This window comes from Polypterus senegalus, chromosome 15 (assembly GCF_016835505.1).
Source record: "Polypterus senegalus isolate Bchr_013 chromosome 15, ASM1683550v1, whole genome shotgun sequence".
Classification (NCBI taxonomy): domain Eukaryota; kingdom Metazoa; phylum Chordata; class Cladistia; order Polypteriformes; family Polypteridae; genus Polypterus; species Polypterus senegalus.
Genome location: NC_053168.1, coordinates 130,832,729 through 130,855,086, shown reverse-complemented (window position 1 = coordinate 130,855,086; position 22,358 = coordinate 130,832,729). Strand labels below are relative to the sequence as shown.

The 22,358-nt window shown below is 39.8% G+C and overlaps 1 protein-coding gene across 1 annotated transcript in view; it reads right to left on the bottom strand.

Moving 5' to 3' along the window:
* The window catches only part of LOC120515537 (ATPase family AAA domain-containing protein 2-like), a 52,978-nt gene that overhangs the window by 13,254 nt on the left and 17,366 nt on the right, over positions 1–22,358 (bottom strand). Inside the window, exons 11-20 of the mRNA XM_039736597.1 lie at positions 22,185–22,273; positions 19,298–19,457; positions 19,052–19,142; positions 16,899–17,213; positions 15,516–15,633; positions 11,881–12,067; positions 8,882–9,067; positions 5,651–5,780; positions 1,840–2,033; positions 449–608 (exon numbers count right to left, since the gene is read on the bottom strand). Coding sequence (XP_039592531.1) covers positions 449–608; positions 1,840–2,033; positions 5,651–5,780; positions 8,882–9,067; positions 11,881–12,067; positions 15,516–15,633; positions 16,899–17,213; positions 19,052–19,142; positions 19,298–19,457; positions 22,185–22,273 — 1,630 coding nt within the window. The remainder of the gene's footprint in view (positions 1–448; positions 609–1,839; positions 2,034–5,650; positions 5,781–8,881; positions 9,068–11,880; positions 12,068–15,515; positions 15,634–16,898; positions 17,214–19,051; positions 19,143–19,297; positions 19,458–22,184; positions 22,274–22,358) is intronic.

Sequence of the window (22,358 nt, the reverse complement as noted above, 5' to 3'; positions counted from 1 at the left end):
TGGAAAAGCACCTTTTGGACTGTGGGAGGAAACCCACGCAGACATACAAACTCCATGCAGGGAGGACCTGGGAAGCGAACCCGGGTCTCCTAACTGCGAGGCAGCAGCGCTACCCACTGCGCCACCGTGCCGCCCTGTATTCTATCCATTTGTCTATATTTAAGTGTAACCATATTACTTAAACAAAGCGTCTTAGTTTTGTATCAATGTTCGATTGCACTTGAAGACCCCAACTAATCACCTGCAAGACCTTAAATTTGAACCCTCGATGCTCTGACATGACTGTGCTGCTCACTATACTTGCCCTTATGTGACAACCTCAATATCCTGGATAAGACTGCACAGAAATGATATCTCAGGCTTAGACTCATAATTTACATTGAAACTATTTATGGAAATAACCTTAAAAACATATTAAGGGTTGAGTGTTTGTTAAAGCCTTTCTTACCAGTAGGATCCTTATCAGGATTATATTCCAAAGCATTGGCACAGATGAGATCCATGTCACACAAATATTCCTTTACAGTCATGTACTTATGGGAGTCAATTTTACTGAGAATAGTAGACAAGTCCATGGGCTCCTTGATAACAGTGTTGTAATCAGGAACCTAAAATATACAGGAAGGTGTATGAAGAAAAGACTCCTTGTAGTTAAGATACATTTATTGAAAACATCTACATCAAGGCAGTAATGCTTCGGACAATTTCAGTGTAGAAATTAGCTCAAGAGATTTAACCAAAACGGGTGCCTTTTTAGGAGTTTTATTTGTTTTGCGGGTCATGTTTTTAATGACTTGGCTCCTCTAACTAATCTATAGGATCTACGCTGGTATCTGGAAGGTCCTGGTTTGAATCCCATTACTGCCAAAACGGATCGTACTCCGTTGGACCCTTGAGCAAGTCTCTTAACCTGTAATTGATGCTGGGGCACTGTACAATGAATGACTCTGCACTCTGACCCCAAGAGGTATGTGAAAAATAATAAATTCCTAATACAAGAAATTGTATAAGGTGCATAAATAACAAAAACGCAATGCATTAAAAAAAAAAAAAAACAATTTAAGGGATGTCCAAGATATGTAAAATGATTCTTTTTAACTTTGTCATACACCATGCGTAAAACAATAACAATACCATTTAATACTGTAACTGTGAACAATTCCTGCATTACAAGTGTCTGATTAAGTATACACTGGCCAGAGAACCTGAACCTGAATTTCCATTTTAATACCAAGTTCTTTTGAGGATAACAAATTATTTTATAGATATCACTAATTTGTCCCATCACGCACTTGACAAGAATATATGGTGGTCCAGATCTAATTATGCAATTTTCATTATGCTATAACTTATAAAGTTTATTACATAGAAAATCACCCGAAAAATCCCAGACCATCGAGAAGTGTGCGAACTGACGACATGAAGAATCGTCTTCTCGCCGAACTGGAATTTTCCCCACATAAATCAAAGTCATCCAGACGATCCTGATCTGCATAATTCGATCTGGACCACCCTGTACATCCTAGAAGACTTCTTTGAGTCTTCTATAATTTTCTTTTATACTCTACCTGGCACCTTAAATTGCTGTATCACGAATCTTAAATCCACTGGTTGATAGAAGACTATTGCGATAATAAAATCAACAATAAAAATAATATACCCTACCACATCCCCCAAGACAAACATTCATATTAGATTTAATTGGTGACTCTAAACTGGAAACATGTGGGTGTGCACGTGGGCAAACAATATAGTGGACTGGCACCTTCTACCTACAAAGCACCTAAAACTGATACTGTCAGTTTGAACCAATGGCTGACACAACAAGCTAACACATACCTCTTCTGGCGTGACTGGCTTAGTGAAGACACGGAACCGCTTGTCTACAGCCAACTTGTTGGTGACATCACGGAGAAAGATTCTTAACTCCCGCAACTTGTCTTCCTCCTCTTTTTCCAGTTGAATCACCTCTTCAGGTGTCAGCTGGCGGGGCTGAGGTGGTACCACAGGGAGATCCTCAAGTACGGGCATGGCTGCATACAAGAGACAGACATGACAAATCAGACATCAATTAATTAGACAAACGAAGACTGAAATTGTATCCATCAGATGGAGAAAAATAAAATTGAGGTAGATACCCAAGTCTTTTTATAAAATAAGTTTTGGGGTTTTTAAACAAGCACACCTAATTCTGAGCTCCAAAAGTGAGCTACAACTAGGGCAAGCATGACACTACCTAAGGAGAGCCACCTTCTGGGTGTCACTGGATCAGCTCCTCCTGACCTCACTATTAAGTGCCTCTGCTCTCAGCAGTTCTCTCTTATGACTTCTAGCTGGGCCGATTCCACTCACTGGAATTTGCTCATCTGTGAAAAGGTAAGGCATAGCTGCCAATCATCACATTTTAAATCTTTGATTACAATAATTACTCTATGGTTGAATTCCATTTTTGGCTTGTTATGCCCGATTTCCTTTAAAGTAATCTGTGGAAAGGTATGCTTTGAATTATTTATGGCATGGGTTAAAACATAAGTGAACACTTCAGTATTGTCAATCACATATATTCATAGATTTTTATATGGTAGTACTGTGCTGGGATAGATATATAGAATATCTCTTTAAGCTGTTTCAAATACTGTTAAGTTTTTATGAAAATTAAAAACTACAAAACATAACTCCGCATTTTGATAATCTCGATCCGGTTAAGGATTACCATTGTTTGCATGCAGACAGCAGAAATGCCAAGGAGGAATTTTAGCAAAGTGGGACAACAGCTTACATGTTCACATGAACTCACTTTCATAAGTATTGGGGCAGCATGTTTACGATTGTGTTTCACAGCACAAAAACTGCAGAGGCTACATTAGAACTTGCTTAAAAATACGCAAATGATTAGAGTTCAGAGGCTAAGAGACAAAGAGTACAGATAAGAGGAGAATGCTCCGTGTTAAGTGAGGTCATCAGTGGAGTCCCTTGGGATCTGCCCTGCGTCCATTTTTTTTCTCATTTATATTAATGACATAGAGGTTGGTATAGTTAGTAAACTATAAAATTTGCAGATGAGACTAAAATTTGAGGGGCGTCAGACACAGAGCAGGCAGCAGCAACAATTCAAGAAGACATGTACAAGCCTCTGAACTGGAGAAACACTTAGAAAATACAGTTTAATGTAGAAAAGTGCTACACATGGGCAAAAGGAGCATCCCTCTATCTATAAAATCCAATGTCTGTGTGTATGTCTACCCGCTTTTCACGAGAGAACTACTTAACGGATTTAGATTGCGTTTCTTTCTATAATTTGCTTGAACATTCCGGTTGATTTTGCGACTTCTCTCGTCGCACTAAGAATCATGGTTCGTTTGCAGGAGCGATTTATTTGTGCTAATCCGAGACAGAGGCTGTGGGCCGAGGGGAGGGGGAAGAATGACATCAGGAGTGGGGAGCCGGGCGGGGCCCTCCTCACTGTCCTTTTTCACTAATACGCGGGTGGAGCCATGGGGCACGGCTAGTCAATTATAAATACAAAATGGGAGACAATGTCCTACAGGAAATAAAACCTTAAAGTCATTTTAGAAGTTATGTTGCCACATCATTTTCATCAACTTAAAAGCAAATAAAATGCTAGGTTATATCGTAAAAACTGTTATGCTATATGTTTGGTCACCACACTACATGAAAGACATAGCAGACTTTCAATTTGTGTAGAGGAGAACAACCAAATATATCCTAAGACTTTAGGGTATGTCACACTGTGACAGAGTCAGAGAATTAAAGATACAGTATAAATCTGATCCAGGGCTCCAGAATTCTCAAAGACATCAATAAAAAGTCGATCTAGCAGAATTCGTTTAACTATGTACTCAAGGACTCCAGTGGAAATTAAGGGGAAGTGAATTTAGGACTGAAGAAAGGAAACGCTTCTTTATGCAAAGAATTTTTGGGAATATGGAACTAACTACTGAGATAAGAAGTTAAAGCAGAAACCGTAACCCTTAGGAAGCATCTATAATATTTCAAAGACGGTATAGTATTTTAAATAGAGGACTATGAGACAAGATTTGTAACAATTTTGATAGCAAGAGACCAAAACAAACAACCTTTTAGCCAGAACTAACAGTAAACCCACGATCAAACATTCGGAGTCAAAAAACAACAGCAAGGATTCCTTGACCAAGAAATATTTAAAAAGGGTCTTTGGAAATTGATTCAAGGGTTTACTTGTCATACTAGGGTAAAACATGGCTGCATGAGCTAACCTTAAAACTCCTGACTTAACTTTGTTAAGGTGCATGAAACTCTAAAACAAACCTCAGATTTGGAATCTCTGCCTATCAAATCCAGGTAATCGACAAACAGTACAATTAGCAAGAAACTCTACTGGAATCTTCATAATAAAGACAGAGATCATCAACAGTATCTGAATTAGATATCGGGACAGCTTAGCTAAACAAGCGAGTTTAATGGAGTGAATGGTCTCCTCTCGTTTGTCAAATTTCTTAGGTGCTGTGAACAGGAGAGACAACAATGAGCACACAGAAAAGGAAGCACGTGATACACAAGCTAAATCATCTATGAAGAACTATGAAGGTCATGCCATGGCTTGGGTATGCATTGCCATTTATGGAACCAACTCTACCATTTTTTTACTGAAAAGAACTAATGCCTGCAGCAGCAGAATGGCTTCAAGAGAAAAGAGGAACAATTTCCTCCGTACAAGAAAATGCCTCCAGATGCACAACAGAGGAAAGTATTCAACAGTCCATGTCAGTCTTTCTGTTTAAATCTAAATGAGTCTAAATTTTATTAGCTAAAACAGAGACTGAAGTTACAAGGCTTCATAATCAGAGGCAACTCAAAACCTCATATGTCCATCACTCTCCTTATAATTCACTTAATCCAATTGGAGATGTGGCACAATACTTTATAATGAAGGTCGGAGATCTACTAATTGCATGAATTCAGCCAGTGGTGGATTTAGGCATGGGTGTCGAAATCTGATAATGCTATCTGTGTGCAGTCACCAAAGGGGCACCATTTATGAAAGCAACAGGGCATGCACACATCTCGTAAATTCTGCATTATTTTCAGAAAGCCACAATCTAAGAACACCATGTGGGGTTGTCATAGTCTTAATCTTACAGACTGTCCACTATGCACACCTAGGGTTGCCATTAACCTAGGGCTCCAAATGGGCTTTGATCGGCGTTGAATTTGTGGTGTACTTTTACAGATGGAATTGCAATCTGCTTGTGCTTGAACACTGAGCCTCCAAGAAATGGATCCTTGTATTTTAGGAGCTTAGCATCCGATTTAAATTCTTGCCAAATGTGAGGTCTACAGCTTTCATTGTCTTGCAAGATTTACAATTTGGAAAGAAAAACAAACAAAAAAAAATATTTAGAGAACAAGTTACCAAAAAAAAGCAAACGGGAACTGGCAATGTAGTGCGTTAAGAGCTGGTTACCAGCAGATAGTGGCCCACTAGCTAGTAGAAACCCAGCAACCACAGAATCAAGTTTAAGAAACACTGGTCTCTTTAGTTCTCTTTATCTACACTTGACCCACATTCCCATTTGCATGTAGTCACATGATACACAGCACAGAACCACATTAGCTTGACAGCACTCAAAAACTGACAAAAAGAACAAACCTTGTTTTAGAACCGGAGGCTTGGCTGCCCGATTTAAAATGAGCTCCTCAAAGAACTTCCTTCGTTCATTGTCATTTGGCACAGTAATATGGAAAACTTCTCCATAATGACTACGAAACATATCCTGGATCTAATATATAAATAAACACAATAAAATTGCAGAATTTTCCAATATTAGATCAAAACATTTTCCACAAGGTAGTTACAAAGTTGCAAGAAAACTAAAGCAAAAGGATACATTTGTCTACAAAGGCATGATTAAAAGATGTTGGTTCTGAATGATTTTCAAATGATTTATCCAAAATTTTATTTTATTTTTTTTAAATAAATGTGACATTCAAATCCACTTCATTCTCTGGGTTTTGGGTAGCCAGCACCAATCCCAGCAATACAGGGTGCAAGGCAGGAATCAAAAGTTGTCAAAGTATTAAGCCATTAAAGAGCCCACTAACAGGTAGCCTGTCTATTATTATAAGCTGCACGTTGGAAAACCCTTGCAGACACAGACAAACAGGCAAAATTTATACAGACGATTCACAGTGGAATATATATATATCCATCCATCCATTATCCAACCCGCTATATCCTAACTACAGGGTCACAGGGGTCTGCTGGAGCCAATCCCAGCCAACACAGGGCACAAGGCAGGAAACAAACCCCGGGCAGGGCGCCAGCCACACACACACACCAAGTACACACTAGGGACAATTTAGGATCGCCAATGCACCTAACCTGCATGTCTTTGGACTGTGGGAGGAAACCCATGCAGACACGGGGAGAACATGCAAACTCCACGCAGGGAGGACCAGGGAAATGCAGCGTAAAGGGGCTTTGTCTCTGACGCTGACGTCAGAGGTTCGATCCCCGAGAGGGGAGCAGTAGAGTGTGTATGCCTGATGAGCCCAAATGAGGGCGAAACACATGTCACGTACTCTTTGCATTATTTGACAGTAAACTATGCAACATTCCATGATCTGCTTCTCGCAACTGAAGAGGGCGGATGTTTGCCAAATGGCAGATCAACCACAAGCGTTACCAGGTAACCAACCACCCACACAAAACTCAGGTCGGGACTCAGACTACGAATGCATATATAAAAGTGACTGTACTTTGTTGGGCCCTTGAGCAAGGCCCTTAACCTGCAGGGAAAAACCTGGGGGTTGGTAACACAATTGGTACTCAAGCCACCATAAAAAACCTCAGTGGCTTCATTCCATCTGAACTAGTGTGGTGCTGGGGTGTCACCTGCCACATTGCTGCACTTGGGTTCTTCATTTGGTTTGTCATGTGTTGGGTGTATCAGTGCGTGCTCCTAACCTCTCTCTCGCCCCCTATAAATATGATTACTGGTGCATAGTTATGCCTGTGTAGCTTTACATTGCTAGAGATTTATTAGAACATCATTATGACATTTTTGTAATATGACATTAAAACATTTAGTTAAATTCCAAAATAATTATTAATTGAGAGCTTTTTTAAGCTACAAAACATATATTGTATTGTTTTTACATTATCCAAACATTCCATTTCATAACCGGTTTTATTTTTAAATAGTTTCAGTGAACTAGAGCTAAACCCTGGGAAACTGGTAGGACACCAGTTAATCAGATGGCACTCTAATGTATTCAACACTGGGTCAGTTAAGAATTACTAAATAATCTAACAGAACATCCAAGTTCTGAACAGGTAATGACTTTGGTGGGAATCAAACCTATTAGGTAGAATGCCCAGAGGGGACTGGGTGGTCCCGTGGCCTGGAACCCCTGCAGATTTTTTTTTTTCTCCAGCCTCTGGAGTTTTTTTTTTTTGTTTTTTCTGTCCACCCTGGCCATCGGACCTTACTCCTTTTCTATAGGCGCTTTTCCACTGCATAGTACGGCACAGCACGGTTCAGTACAGCTCACCTTGGTTCGGCTCAGTTCGGCTCAGTTTGCGTTTCGACTGCAGTTTAGTACCGCTTTAGAGTGGGCGGGATTATTCCCGTGTCGTTATAGTTGCGCCGCCTCTACTGCCGTGACACCGTGGAACTTTTACAACAACACGCAGACAACGACAACACTTTAGCTCGATGACGCGCAAGGGTAAGCATCTAAAAAAAGCACGTCACTAGCTAACTTTTATCACTGTTGCAAAGCATAAAATGAACTTAACTGCCAGTGTAACATTAAAATGCTGATTCTGTATATTACAGATCTTCCACATTTTGCAAAAAAGTCGCCGCAACAGACCATCTGTTTGGACATTTAACCGTGCCTCAGAGTGGTGGGATGTGATTGTTCCCGGTTTTACAAACACTCAGTGGCTGGAGAACTTTTGAATGTCTGAAGAAACATTCATCCACTTATGCAACAAACTGCGTCCAGCGATGGAGAGACGCGACACAAACCTCCGCGTGTGTGTACCTTTAAAGAAAAGAATAGCCAGTGACGATTTTCTCCGGCCAATCAGTGACCAGCAGAGTTTACACGTCACGTTTTGGTAACGGTTCGGCGCGCTTGGAACTTCGGCTGAGGTGGTACTAAAAAAAGGACCAGGTACCAGTTACTGTTACCAGTGGAAAACGCCCCAAAAGTGAGCTGAACTGAACCGTGTCGTGCCGTACTATGCAGTGGAAAAGCGCCGTTAACTAATGTTGTCTTATTTTAAATTTCTTATTTTGTCATTTATTTTTATTTTCTTCATTATTTAAAGCACTTTGAGCTATGTTTTGAATGAAAATGTGCTATATAAATAAATGTTGTTGTTGTTGTTATTACTCAGGTGCTGTGGGACAGCAGCATTAAAAACTGTGCCACCATGACAATGTAATTTACCTTTTACAATATTAAGGCCATGTTTTTTGTCCAGTTGAAATAAAATCGCACAATTACACAGCAGCATTTGAAATGATGCCAAGGTAATGGAGTGAGCAGTAACACATCAGTATTCTTACATTACACCACAATCATTTTTCTTAAGTAAATTATTTTTAGTATAAGCGTATGGCACTTTGTACCCCAAAATACTAACTTAAGTCTTTACTGCAAAATTAGTCTTGCTGCAGTTTTCTAAAATGTGTCTGGTTTGACAATGCTAATATATCACACTAGAACCCTTCTACATCAAAGCAAGCGATTCAAAATGTTTGACTGCTACAGTACATGAACTGATATATCACATAAATTGAAATTCTTTATGAATGAAAAGTGCGTTTACATTGGAAATTTAAAAATTGAAATAACATAAAAATACCTCAGTCGGCAACTGCTCATAAGGTAAATCACACGTTGCCAGCAAAAAGACAGGCGTGTGAGAAGGGATGCTCTGGAGCAAGACAAGAAAAATCTCTTTGAGAGACAAACCCACTGTCTCCCACCAGCGCTGTATCCGAGGAATGTACACAATACTTGGAGCAGTTCTCTTTGCTTCACGCAGTACCTGAAAGTAACAATACATACAGAGTCAGTAACATGGCCCACAGCAAACTGAGCTTCAACTACATTTACATTTATGTTAAAAAGATATTATAGTATTATCTTGTCTCTTTTGGTACTGTACTGCAAACACAACACCCCAATGTTTCTATCCCAGTTAGATTACATAGTCAGTTTAAATCTTCTCAATAGTTTTAATTAAAATCTTTTAAATTAGTCACATAACAGCCTAACACAAAACAATGAACACACTGTGTGAAATTCCATTATCCAGTACAGAGACCTGAGGGACGAAGCAGTATCTAAAATGCTCTACATAAGCCAGCCCATTGTGAAACAGGGTGTTTACTTATTAGACAGTAATGACAGTTGAACATGATCTCCAGAATATTTTTTTAAAAGAAGTAGAACATTGGATGACAGATAAGGAAGAGGCTGCCCTTGGTACATGTTATATATGTTTTAAACATAAGTCGACATTAAATCAGACACCAATCAAAGGGAAGACTGGATCTTAAACACATTACTTTAACATGGCTTTCTCATAACTACATTTTAATTTAATCCTGATGCTCTGCATATTCAATTAATTATCATTACTATTCATGGTGGCTCCAAAATCCATACTAACCCCTACTCTCTCTTCTGTTCTTTTTACGGTTTTCTGTGGTGGCGACCTACGCCACCACCACCTAATCAAAGCACCGTGATGTCCCTAAATTGATGGATTAAAGGACAGAAGTCCACTTGACCGTCATCATCAAGTCCTTCCATGAGAACCATGAATACAATGAGGACTGATTGAGGTCCTTAATGTTAGGTGGAATACCTAGAGAGGGCTGGGTGGTCTTATTGCCTGGAACCCCTGCAAATTTTATTTTTTCTCCAGCCGTCTTGAGTTTTTTTTTGTTTTTTCTGTCCTCCCTGGCCATCGGACCTTACTTTTATTCTATGTTAATTAGTGTTCTCCGATTTTAATTCTTTGTCTTTTTTTCTCTTGCTTCATCATGTAAAGCACTTTGAGCTGCATTATTTGTATGGAAATGTGCTATAGAAATAAATGTTGTTGTTGTTAAAACTTGTACTTTAAATAAAATGAAAACTACATCCATGTACACTGCATTAACACAAAAACAGTTTGAAAATTATTAAATTTGAGGAGCATTTGAAAGATGGTCACGTTTAAAATAAAGGCTACTAACATTTCTTTATCCCATATTGGTGCACAATTAGGAAACAACAAATCACAATGGTGCACAAAGTAAAGAAATAAACTAGTGAGCACTTCATTTGTAGGTCTGCAAATGGCATCCTGTACATTTAAATTTAAACCATTTGGCTAGAGTAAAAAAAACTGCTATGTGGGGTAGAGGATGAATTGAAAGTGAGAGTGCTACCAGTTTAATCTCTCCACCATGATGTCAATTACAAAAGACTTCAAGTTACCATGCTCCATCAAAATGTGTAATTGAAGCAATTGCTTCAACTGGTTGTGGTAAAGAATAATCAGCATGAGCTCCCTTAATTCCATCTATTATCCACTCCATGTCAAAAACCTCTACTTCTCCATGCGTATTAATAAGGTACAAGACTAGTCTTCTGAGAACAGCACACAGACTTGTGTGAAGCTGCATCTTCAAATAGCATTTAAACTTCAACCATCACAACGCTATTTTAAATGGTGGACGGGTTTCAAGTGGAAAAAGCAGAAGGGGGACTTTTGTCCAATGTGCAATAGTGAAAAAGGGAGCATGGTACAATTAAAACAAAAATGTGTGATCAAGTCATTGAAATGTAGACTGAATTTGTCCATGTCACTGCCCAGGAAAGTAAGTTACATCATCCTGGATCACTCCGTAACAAAAATATTTCACTTTGTACCAATATCATTCTGAATGTTGGCAACTTCAAACAAGGAATCAAGCATCAATTAGGCATGTTCCCAATAGACCAAACACAATGACACGTAGGCCTAATCAGTAACAGGTAACCTAAAGATATGGTGCTCCAACCTGGTCTTGAACATCAAAAAGACAAAAGAATTCATTGTGGACTACAGGAACCCTAAATGCTGTGTGAATACCCCCATCTTTAGAAACAGGACTATGCTCAAGTATGTTCTCCAGCATTAGGTTCCTAGGTGTTCACAATTCTGAGGATCGTTTATTGACCCTCAACCCCCCTGGTCAAGAAGGCATAGAAGTGTCTTTACTTTTTGAGGAGGCTGAGGAAAGTTCAGCTGTCTGTCTCATCAGAGTCTACTGAACTTCTGCCACCGCAACATTAGAAGCATTCTGACCAAATGTATCACAGTATGGTATGGTAATTGCACAGTCTCTGTACAAGGCGGAGAAAATTGTCCAGCACATCACTGGTGCCTCGATACTCGCCACTAAGGACCTCCAGGGCAAACATTACCCGTTTAGGGCACATAGCATCATATTTATGTTATTGCTTGCAAATAACTAGTATTTACTCTTCAGGTTAGAAGGAAAAACTGCATTTCGTTGTCATGGCATGTTTACTGTATTCAATGACAATAAGGTTGAATGTAATCTAATCTAATGCTCCAGATGCTTTAAATATTTCAATTACACATTAGAGAGCAAGGGTGAAGGTAAGATGTTAATATCTACAATATACATCAAGCCTCTGATGACTGCAAATTTAAAGACAAAACACATTTGCACTTACTGTGTGGTCCCAAGCCAGTAACTAACTTACCCCTATGAACAAATGTAACATGTCTATTTCTAATTTGGAGAGATAGTTTTACTCATTAAAAAGCAAAGCAAAAATCTAGAAATGTCCAGGTACCTGTGTACAGGCTTCTTCAGGAGTAGTAGTACTTGTTCCATATAGATATGCTATATCCAATGAGTAGGATGGAAATGCCTCCAGAACATGTAGGACAGCAGGACCTAAATGGGCGCTCTGACCAGACCCTGAATCTCCAGCTAAAAGAAGTCTTGGGCGAAAGGATGTTGGTTGATAGAATACATGTCTAAAAAGAAAGAAAGAAAGAAAGAAAGGGGAATGAGATGTTACAGAAGGTGTTGAAATTAATATTTGTTAAAATATTGACATTGACAATTGATATTCCCTCAGACAGGGTGCCCACACTTTTTTGGCTTGTGAACTACTTTTAAAGTGACCAAGTCGAAATCATCTACCTATATTAAAAATGCTTTATATATATATATATATATATATATATATATATATATATATATATATATTGTGGGTACAGCCCAAACACAGACAGGTAGACATGTTCTTTCTCCACACACGTTTATTTACAAGTTCCAAACACAAGTAAAGTGCACTAAACCCCCCAAATACTCAGTCCTGGCCACAATGCCTCTCTTCGGGCCGCCTCCACACCTCCTCTGTGCTTCGTCCTTCCTCCTCCCGACTCCAGCCTCAAATGAATGGAGACAGCCCCTTTTATACAGCTCCCGGATGAGCAGCAGGTGTTCCCGGCATTCCTCCCTTGGCCACGCCTCAGCGTGGCAAGAGTGTTGGCTGTCCTCCCGGCAGTTCTCCGGGTGTCACCCTAAATCTTCCCCCCAGCACTTCCTGGTGTGGCAGAAGTGCTGGGGCAACAGGTCCCCAAGGCATTAGGGCACCTTCTGGCGGTGACCACAGGCTTCCATGCCCTCAACCCGTGGCCCCCAGAGCAACTAGGAAGGCGGCCCCCACGTGATCCAGGGTGGGCTTTGACCATCTTCCGGTCCCTCACGGTGTCCCGGCCGGGTCGTTGCCCCTGGCAGTATATTATATATATATATATATATATATATATATATATATATATATATATATATGGTCCCAGTCATTGGCGGAAGTCGGGTGGCAGAGAGACGGAGCTGGAGAGAGGACTGGAGGCGGCCAGGAGAGAGAGGCATTGTGAGGCCTGGACATTTGGGGGAATGGTGCAGAAGGCACTGGGAAGTGCACTGAGATAAGGACTGTAAATATTGTGAATAAAAGTGTGTTGGGTGCAAAAGCGATGTCCGTCTGTCTGTGTCCGGGTCACCTTCCACAATGCGTCTCTCTCCTGGCCGCCTCCAGTCCTAAATTCCAGCTCCGTCTCTCTGCCACCCGACTTCCGCCAATGACTAGAGGGAGGCGGCCCCTTAAGTAGGAACCTGGATGGGCTCCAGCTGCTTCCCGGCACTCCCCCATGGACACACCCGTGTGGCGGAAGTGCCAGCTGTGCACCCAGAAGCCATCCGGGTGTCTCCTGTCTTCTTCCCCCCAGCACTTCCTGGTGTGGCGGAAGTGCTGGGCTCCAGGGTTCCTCAGGCACCGGGGCGCCGCCTGGCGGTGGCCACGGGTCCCTACAGGGCTGGGCTTCCAAGCCCTTTACCCGAGGTCCCCAACATAACCAGGACGGACGCCCCCTCGCCCAGCCGGGGACCACAATATATACTTATGTATACACACACACAGAGTATACTTTATACATAAAATATATGTTGTCGTACCTTGCATAACCTTTATGGCACAATAACAATTCAATACATTTATGGTCACTACAGTATTTGGATTTAATAATCGTCATGTGGGAAAAGGCTGACTCGCATAAATAAGCAGAGCCGAATATTGCAGTCAAGGAGGTAGCTCTTGGAAGGACTTCTTATGCTTAATGATCGAGTGACTCACCCGGAATGATGCTTCGGTGTGTCTGCCTTTGCTTTTGAATTCAGCCGAGTGAAAAATGACGGCTGTCCGATTAACTGCGATTTTAGTTCCCTCTCCTTTCTCTTTCTCTTTCTCTCATCGCTTTTCGGAAAGAAGTCAGTTTTGTAGTTTTTATGAACAGTTCGAAAGTGCCTTTCCACATTTTCCTTCTTTGGAATAGCAATGATAGATTGACAGATCAGACAAACGCACTTCGACTGTGACATTGTGAGAAAAAAAATCCTCTTTCAATTCCACATCCAGCCCATATCCTCCCCAAACATTTTTTTTTAAAATCCCTTCTTTAGTCGATATAAATTGGACGGCTAACTAGATCACAGCCAGAGTTTTGCAGTAGCTTGTGCGTTTGATTGTGCGTACGGGATGATCAGTGTGTTAGAAGAAAAGAGATCTCAGACTGGCCTGTATGTCAATCAAGGGGCAAATGCCATAGGGAGGATATATGATAGACTAACGTTTAAAAAAAATTTTTTGGAATGCAACGCAATCTACCTGCACTACCTTTCCGATCTACCGGTCGATGGTGATGGACGTATTGGGCACCCCTGCCCTAGGAGGACATGCTGCAAGAGGAGGAAAAACTTCAACCTACACACAAGGTCGAGTCCCAAGGGTTAAGATTCAATATGTTCAAAAGGTTCTGGTTAGGATTACCTTTGATAGAACTTAGGCCAATTCTAACAGAACACCTTCTGACCAGACAGTGGGGCCAGCATTCTAGTCAGTGATGCAGTGAGTGAGGGATGCATTCTTAAATCGTGCAATGAAGTCACACATAAGGCGACATCCAATCATTCGACAAGCTGTGGACAATGACATCAATATACCATGAATGCAGCCATGCTAAACTAGCAAAATATTGGCGTCAGAAAGAATAAAAACAATTCAAAATAATACTGTAGTGACATCATCATGATGAATGATGAAATAATCTGGGGTGCATAAACATTCTATGAATCTGCATAAACATTCTATGAATCTACATAAACAGTAAAAATAACTTAACAGGGATCCAAATATTCAAATTACAACAATACAATTCAGCAATTTGGCTAAATGTATTGTCTTCCTCTTAGTTGAGACCTATCCCTGTCATATAAAATGACAGTTTATTTGTCTAAACATCGAGAAAATCTTATCCTAAATGCATAAATCTCTTACAAAAATGGCAATTGACCATTCACACAATGACATACAGTAAATCACCCCCTTGGGTAAAACATTGCCACAGAAGGAGACATGCAAAGAGGTGAAGAGCACAGCCAGTCTTCATTGAAAAGGGCAGAATCTCTCAATAAAAAAAAATGCTTGGTTTTAATGTATGTGTGCAAACACAAGGTACAGATCAGAACTTGAGAACTGACATATTTGTTTGGTTTTAAGGCTTATGTTTTTAATGTCTGGAGTGGTGACATGTAGACCCCATTTTAAACTGCAAGAACAGTCTCCATATCTTTTTTAAATTTATAATTAAATGTTTCAGTTAACACAATTTCCTAAGGCAAGTTAATGTATACCAGGAATGTAAATTACTTTGGTTATCTCATATAGCTTGGTATTTTTCAAGTCAATCTAGTGGAGATTGGAATATGTGTACGTGTCATGTCAATCAAGGAAAGACAAAAACCAATCTATTGGAAATTATTTAAAACTAAATAATAACAGTACAAATATACCAGACTTAACAAGCACAATGTAGAGAAGAACCTTACAATGAAGTAAACTGTCAATAAGAAATTTCGTACCTGTTCAAATCGAGAACAGCCACCTGCTGGGTCTCACCCGGACAAGAGGTATTTTCAGTCACTGCTTGATTGTCATCAGAGTACATCATTGCCTCTTCCAAAACAAAGCTTTCAATGTCTGAGAAAATAAGTACTGACCATAAGCACTGAAGAAAAATTTCAAATACTTAATTACAATAAACTGTATGAATGGACAAAATCAACATTAATTAACAACCTTTGGACTATCATGGGTCAGTACAATTCAGACAAATATTCTTTGAGATATTATCAGACAAAGGTGGCTAAACTCTGGTCATGCAGAGCTTAACATTAATTTGAGGTAATTTTGCTGGGAAAGTTTAATTCAAAGACAATAGTCAAATGGATGACTCAAAACTCTCATTTGGTAATAATCTGGTAATTTGGTAATAATTTGGTAAGATAGTTTTGATTGTCTAAATTCACTAAGTTTTTTTTTCACTGAATATGCTGTGTTCACCGATTATTTTCCTGGAAATCTGTAGGGCAGCCGGTTTGGAAGAACTTCTTTTTCTTGTGCCCCATGGTGCTTTGTAAGGCCAACATGACATCACAGATGCATAAGGAATCTGGAACTGTGTCAGTATATTAGTGTTTTAAAGGTAATGTCTTACTGTAAGGAGTGCAGAATCCACATTCTTTAGTGTTATGCTTTTTTGGTAGCAGGAGCAGTGAAGAAGAGAGGGGAGTGTCTGCTATGAAATCTGTAAGGGCCAAACCTTAAATGAATGTATGCTTCCTGTCTGCAAAACATGGTCTGAAATTGAATTCTATTATTTTTATTTCAGACAGGCATGGTGGTACAGTGGTTAGCACTGCTGCTTCACAGCTTATTGCAGTATAGTTGCCAAATGCTTCCCTGGCCCTCATTGACACATTCAGCCATTATAATCCACTCAAAACTAGTACAGTTTCTCCTAACCCAATGACATCATAGCATTTCATCGAATCTGGCGAAGTTCCTAAACATTTCTGTGATTTCGCCTAACTGAAGGTAAAATGAATTTAACGGGGTTCGCTTTTCACTAGCCAAAGCCCGTCAGTTAGGAGGGCTATTAGGTTATCATAACAGGTCTAATGTTCTCTCTACTTGTTTGGTATGTCTCTAAGTTTTGACCATTAATGAATACTCATTCAAAATGTACTTTTTTATATCAATTTTCTACAGAATTTGACTGACAAACATCACACCCATGCAGCAATATTTTTCTTACAGTATCAAAGTGCAAATTTGTAAGAGAACAAATTTTAGCTCTACATTGGAATAATGTTTTAATTTCAGTAACATTGGGTTTGCAATATAATTAGAACTACATTTCTTCATTTAAACCAGGATGTTTATGGCCTGAATCCTATACCTACCTTTGGGTTGCTTCCTCTTCAGTCTTTCTTCTGCATGTGGGAAGACCTGTTTAAGTGCTTCCATAATTTCTTGCAAAGTATTTTCAAGCAAAGGTTTCATGATGGGTGACAAAGCCTCTGCAGGAGAATTTACTGAGCGCTGGGAGGCAGGTATAATTTTGCGCATGGCTGTTGCAAAGTCCCTGGGACTGACGACAATTGACTCCACATTCAGCTGCAGCTTTGCACTTGTAGAGTAGATCTGTGGGTATCGCCGACGAAGAGCACAAAGTGCAGCTTCAGTGCAAGCGGCCTTGATGTCTGCACCACAATACCCTGAAATTCCAGGAAAAAAAAAAGTAATTGGATACATTAAATGGTGTAGTATTACAATTTGCCATTCACAACAACAGTTTTATAAACACAACAGAGAAATATAACCTCAGTTAAATTTGTGGCATATTTTCAGATTAATATATAAGCACTCTAAGCAGAAATGGATTATAATGAATTCTTTCAAATTCCAACAGCTGTGCAGTAGCAGCTGGTTAAGTTTTTAGTTGGGCTTGGAATCTGCAAATTACTCTCCTCCTGTTTCAAATAAATGAGAAATTTCTATTTAGCTATCAGTAAAATGTTTGGGTGAAAAATATTAATTCCTTTTAAGGCGTGTTAAGAACACAGTATATGAGGTTGGGGTTAAATCTCGTTTTCCTTTTTTTCCCTTTGTATTTTAAATTTTTCTTTTGTCTTCTCTGTATTGATTTTGCAGTAAATGGGAAAATCTGTTATATTATTATTTGTTTGGTTGAGTATTATTCTACTGGAATATTCTGCTTTTCAAAAAAATGTACATATAAAAAAACAGCAATTTAAGAAGTTGAATCCATGTTTATGTATAATTTTTCAATTTTTGCAGATTCTTTGGATATTGGGTACAAAGAGGCTATACCCCAGCCCAGTTAGAACCAAGTTAGCGGTGACTGTTAAACAAATGGTACATTTGCCTAAAAAATAAAACAAAGGTGAATGCTATAACCCACTTTACCATGTAACACAGATGTCATAATAATAATAAAACATTTTATTTATATAGCGCCTTTCCGATGCTCAAGGCACGTCACCGAGTTTAAGAAAGAACGGCAGGGTATACAGTATATAGCATTGTACTAAACCAGATAAAAATGTAGTGCAAGTTAAAAAAAGCAAGGTGTAGAGTGTGAGGCAGGTATAACAGACAATATCATTCTATAATGTTAACGTTTACCGCCCCGGGTGAAACTGAAGAGTCGCATAGTGTGGAGGAGGAACGATCTCCTTAGTCTGTCAGTGGAGCAGGACAGCGACAGCAGTTTGTCGCTGAAGCTGCTCCTCTGTCTGGAGATGATACTGTTCAGTGGATATAATAGTTTAGCCAGATCAGATAAGAAGGATGCATTGTATTTTGGAGGACAATAAAGAACAATGAGTAAGACAGGACCTGATTCTGTTATTAGTTTAAGAGCCACTCAAAAGACAATGGACAATCAATTGGGATTCTTTTGATGTTTAACTCCACTCTGGCAATTACTGCAAGTCCTCCTCCTTGTCTTGAGCTACGAGGCTCTGTGAGGAAAGTGTAACCAGGTGGTGTCGCTTCCGTGAGAGACGTAAATTCATTTGGTTTTTGCCAAGTCTCCGTTAAATCACAGCATATCAAGTTTGGTGTTGTGATAAATTCTGACAACACCAATGCTTTGCCATTAAGAGATCTCGAATTAAACAATGCAATATTAGTTAATGAGGTTTCTTTTTGCACAGAGCCATGACCGGAGTTTATTTTCACATATTGTAAATTTGGCACACTGACACTTCTATTTCCAGGGCCATGAGTAGGACGGCGTATTCCTGAATTGGGAATTGTAAACATGTTTTCCCTTTTTTCCAGTTTTGGCACGACAGTGTCGTAGAACCTTCAATGACTGAGCCACCCATAATCATTACAGGGTTGAGAAATATAAAAACACCCAGGCGCTGGACCCGAAGAGCTTGGTAAAGAGAATAAAATAAATACATACGTAAAATCAATTTTAAATAATCTAAGATATTTCATCCCTCGTTTTAAATTCAGAAATGGCCATTAGGTGCACAGGTATGTGACATTTAGTAAAATTAACCAGCAAAGACCATCTTACCGACACTCTTCTCAGCAAGTTCTTCCAGCAAAGCATCAGAGGGCTTTGGATGGAAATGGGAAGCATGAACTTTAAATATCTCTTTACGGGCCTGAAATTAAAAAGTGAGTTTTATTACAATAAATGTTGTCAAAGTCTTATTTTCAAAGCCATTTTTTTCACATTATAGTAGCATGGTAGTTACTAATAACAGACCACTGATACTGTGAGGCGAGCTTAGCATAAGAGAATTTATAAGCCACTTACTTCTCTGTCAGGGAGATCAAAGAGGAATTCTCGATCAAAGCGCCCAGGCCGTCTCAATGCTGGATCAATGGCATCAAGCCTGTTCGTGGCACCTATCACTATGACTTCACCACGATTATCCAGACCATCCATCAGTGCCAGCAAGGTGGACACAATAGAACTAAGAAAAGCAACAATCAAAATGTTAGTTAAAAAACACTTCTTATGGTGGCATATTCCAGCAATGTAAATCTCATCTCATTTTCTAAAACAGCTTTTTCTGGTGGGGATTGTGGTGGCAGCATGCCAAGCAAGTCACCTCAGACTTCCTGGTCCCCAGCTACAGATTCCACCTCTTCCTCGAGAATTCCCAGGCATTTCAGCCAGCAGAGACATATAATCCCTCCAGCATGTCCCGCATCTGCCACAAGTTCTCCACTCAGTAGGATGTGCCCAGAATAGCTTTAGGGGGTGCCGTTCAGAGGACCTTATGGCATGCCCAAATCAACTCAACAGGCTATGCTCGATCTGATCTGGAGGAGCACTGACTCTTCTCTGAGGGTTTCCTGAATAGCTGAACTCTCACTATCACGGAGTGTCAGCCCAGCACCCTATGAAGAAACCTTATTTATTCCATTTGTACTTGCAGACTCACTCTTTTGGCCATTACACATAGCTCATGACCATAGGTGAAGATAAGGATGTGGATCAACTGATAAACCAAGAGTTTTGTCTTTAGACTCCAATTCAATTTCACCTCCAGTATAATGCCTGCAGAGCAGTTGCTGCCACTCCATTCTGCTCGCTGATCTCATGTTCCCCTATTCCATCACTTGTGAACAAGAACCTAAGGTACTTAAACTCCTTTACTAAAGGTAGTTGCCCCCCACCCCCCAACCTGAGGAAAGCAAATCATTCTTTTCCAAGAGAGAACCTTGACCTCAGACATGGAAGTGTTGATCCTCATTCTGGCTTCTTCATACTTGGCAGAAAATCACTTTCAATTTCTGGCTGTCTAGTTCTATGTTCTAAAAAAGCTCATGACGCATCAGAAAGTCAGACACAGGTAGTGGGGATTCCAATTAGTTTATTCTCTGTAATTTTCTCCCTAGCTCAGTCCATGAGGTTCAACCATTCATACTTTTCAGACCTAGATAGGAAGGTTCACCTTTTAGAGTTTCCATTTTGTTCAAAATTCAAATTCTAGTCTTGCATGTCAACATGCAATGCTTCTCTTTATGTTGAGCTATTTTCAATCAGGTGAACAATTCTTCACAATTTGATTTAGATCACCATATTAATTAAAAGGTACCCATTGTGCCATTTATAGTTTTTAATGCTTATTAAGGGCAGAACCCATAGTATTCTTTTCTCTCTAACTACAATAATATGTTTACTTTTTCATAGCCATTTTTATATCCCTTTTCAATGCATTTTATAATAGAATATACATTTGTTTCATTTGTTACATTTGTTTCACTGACTTGCGAATGATGACAAATGTAACCATTTCAAGAACATGAATCCTTCCTTGTAGTTCACCATTCAGTATCTTAGCCACTAGGCTATGCTTAGTCTTTTTCCGAACTTGCAATTTATTATCAGCTTTCTAGTAATTCTTAATGTTATTTTAAACTGACAAGTGATAGTGCTGCTGCTACACAATAAGGAGACCAGTGTTTGTGTCCCAGGTTCTCCCTGCTTGGAGTCTGCATGTTCTCCCTGCGTCTGTGTGGGTCTCTTCTGGGTGCTTCATTTTCTTCCCACTGTCCAAAGACATGCAGGTTAGGTGTATTGGCGATGATAAATTGGCACTAGTGTGTGTCTGGTGTGTGTGTTCACCCTGCTGTGAACTGGCATCCTGTCCAGGGTTTATTCCCTGCCATACGTTCTATGCTAGCTGGGATAGGCTTCAGCAATCACCCCCATGTCCCTGGTCTGGATTAAGAGGGTTAGAAAATGACATGGCAAATATTAAGCTCAGTTTTAAAGTTGTACCTGAATGTTACAAATAATTTACATTATGTGCCACCATACATTTTAATCAGCACATATATTTGTAACAGAATCAATCACCTCCTCCGTCATGGTTTCAAATGCCATTGATACCACTAAGGCAGGGGTGGCGAACTCCAGGCCTGGTGTGCCGCAGTGGCTGCAGGTTTTCATTCTTACCAACTTCTTAATTAGTGACCAGTTTTTGTTGCTGATTACTTCCTTTAATTAACTTGACTCAGGCCCCATAGTTGTTTCTTTTTCTTTAATTAGCAGCCAAACAATAATGAGACGAAACAAGCCACCACATGACCAGTTCCCCTGTACCCATTACACAATATCTGAAATTAAAGAGAGGTGATGGTCTTGGTAAGGCTGACCTCTCAGGTCACCAAAACATTTTGACTGTGCTCTTAGAAAGAACAGTTCACCATTTTGATGGTGCTCTTAGAAAGAACAGAAAAACAACAGTTTTTGAAATGTGTGCTGTGGCAGAATGAGAGCAGCAACAAGCCATGGAATTAAATAACGGGTTTAATTAACAGCAAGAATTGGCTTCTCATTAAGACTGTGATTGGAGTGAAATTGGTTGGAGTTTGAAGCCCCAGTTTAGCTGGTCATCTGTTAGCTCGATTCACATCTCATTTCTGCTTGGCTGTCATTTAATGAAGAAAGGAATCAATTCAGAGGGCTGAACTCTTCTAACAGGGCTATTAAAGTGATGGGGAAAAAGTTAATTAGCAGTGAAAACTGGGTCACCGATTAGGAAAAGGGTTAGAATGAAAACCTGTAGCCACGGCGGCACTCCAGGCCTGGAGTTCGCCACCCCTTCATTAAGGAATTAAAATTCTAAAATATCTCATTAATCCAGACTTCTGCACGCTCAAGTGGTGCACGCCAATTGCATTCTTACCTGTGTATCTGGTCTTGTTTGCTGGATCTAACAGGAGCCAGCCCATCAATTTCATCAAAAAATATTATTGACGGCCGCATCTTGTACGCCTGAGAGAGATTGAAATGAAAAAAAAGTTCATTTCTACAAAGAACATGTTAAAAATACTGGAAAAGTAATTTTTTTTCTTCATCA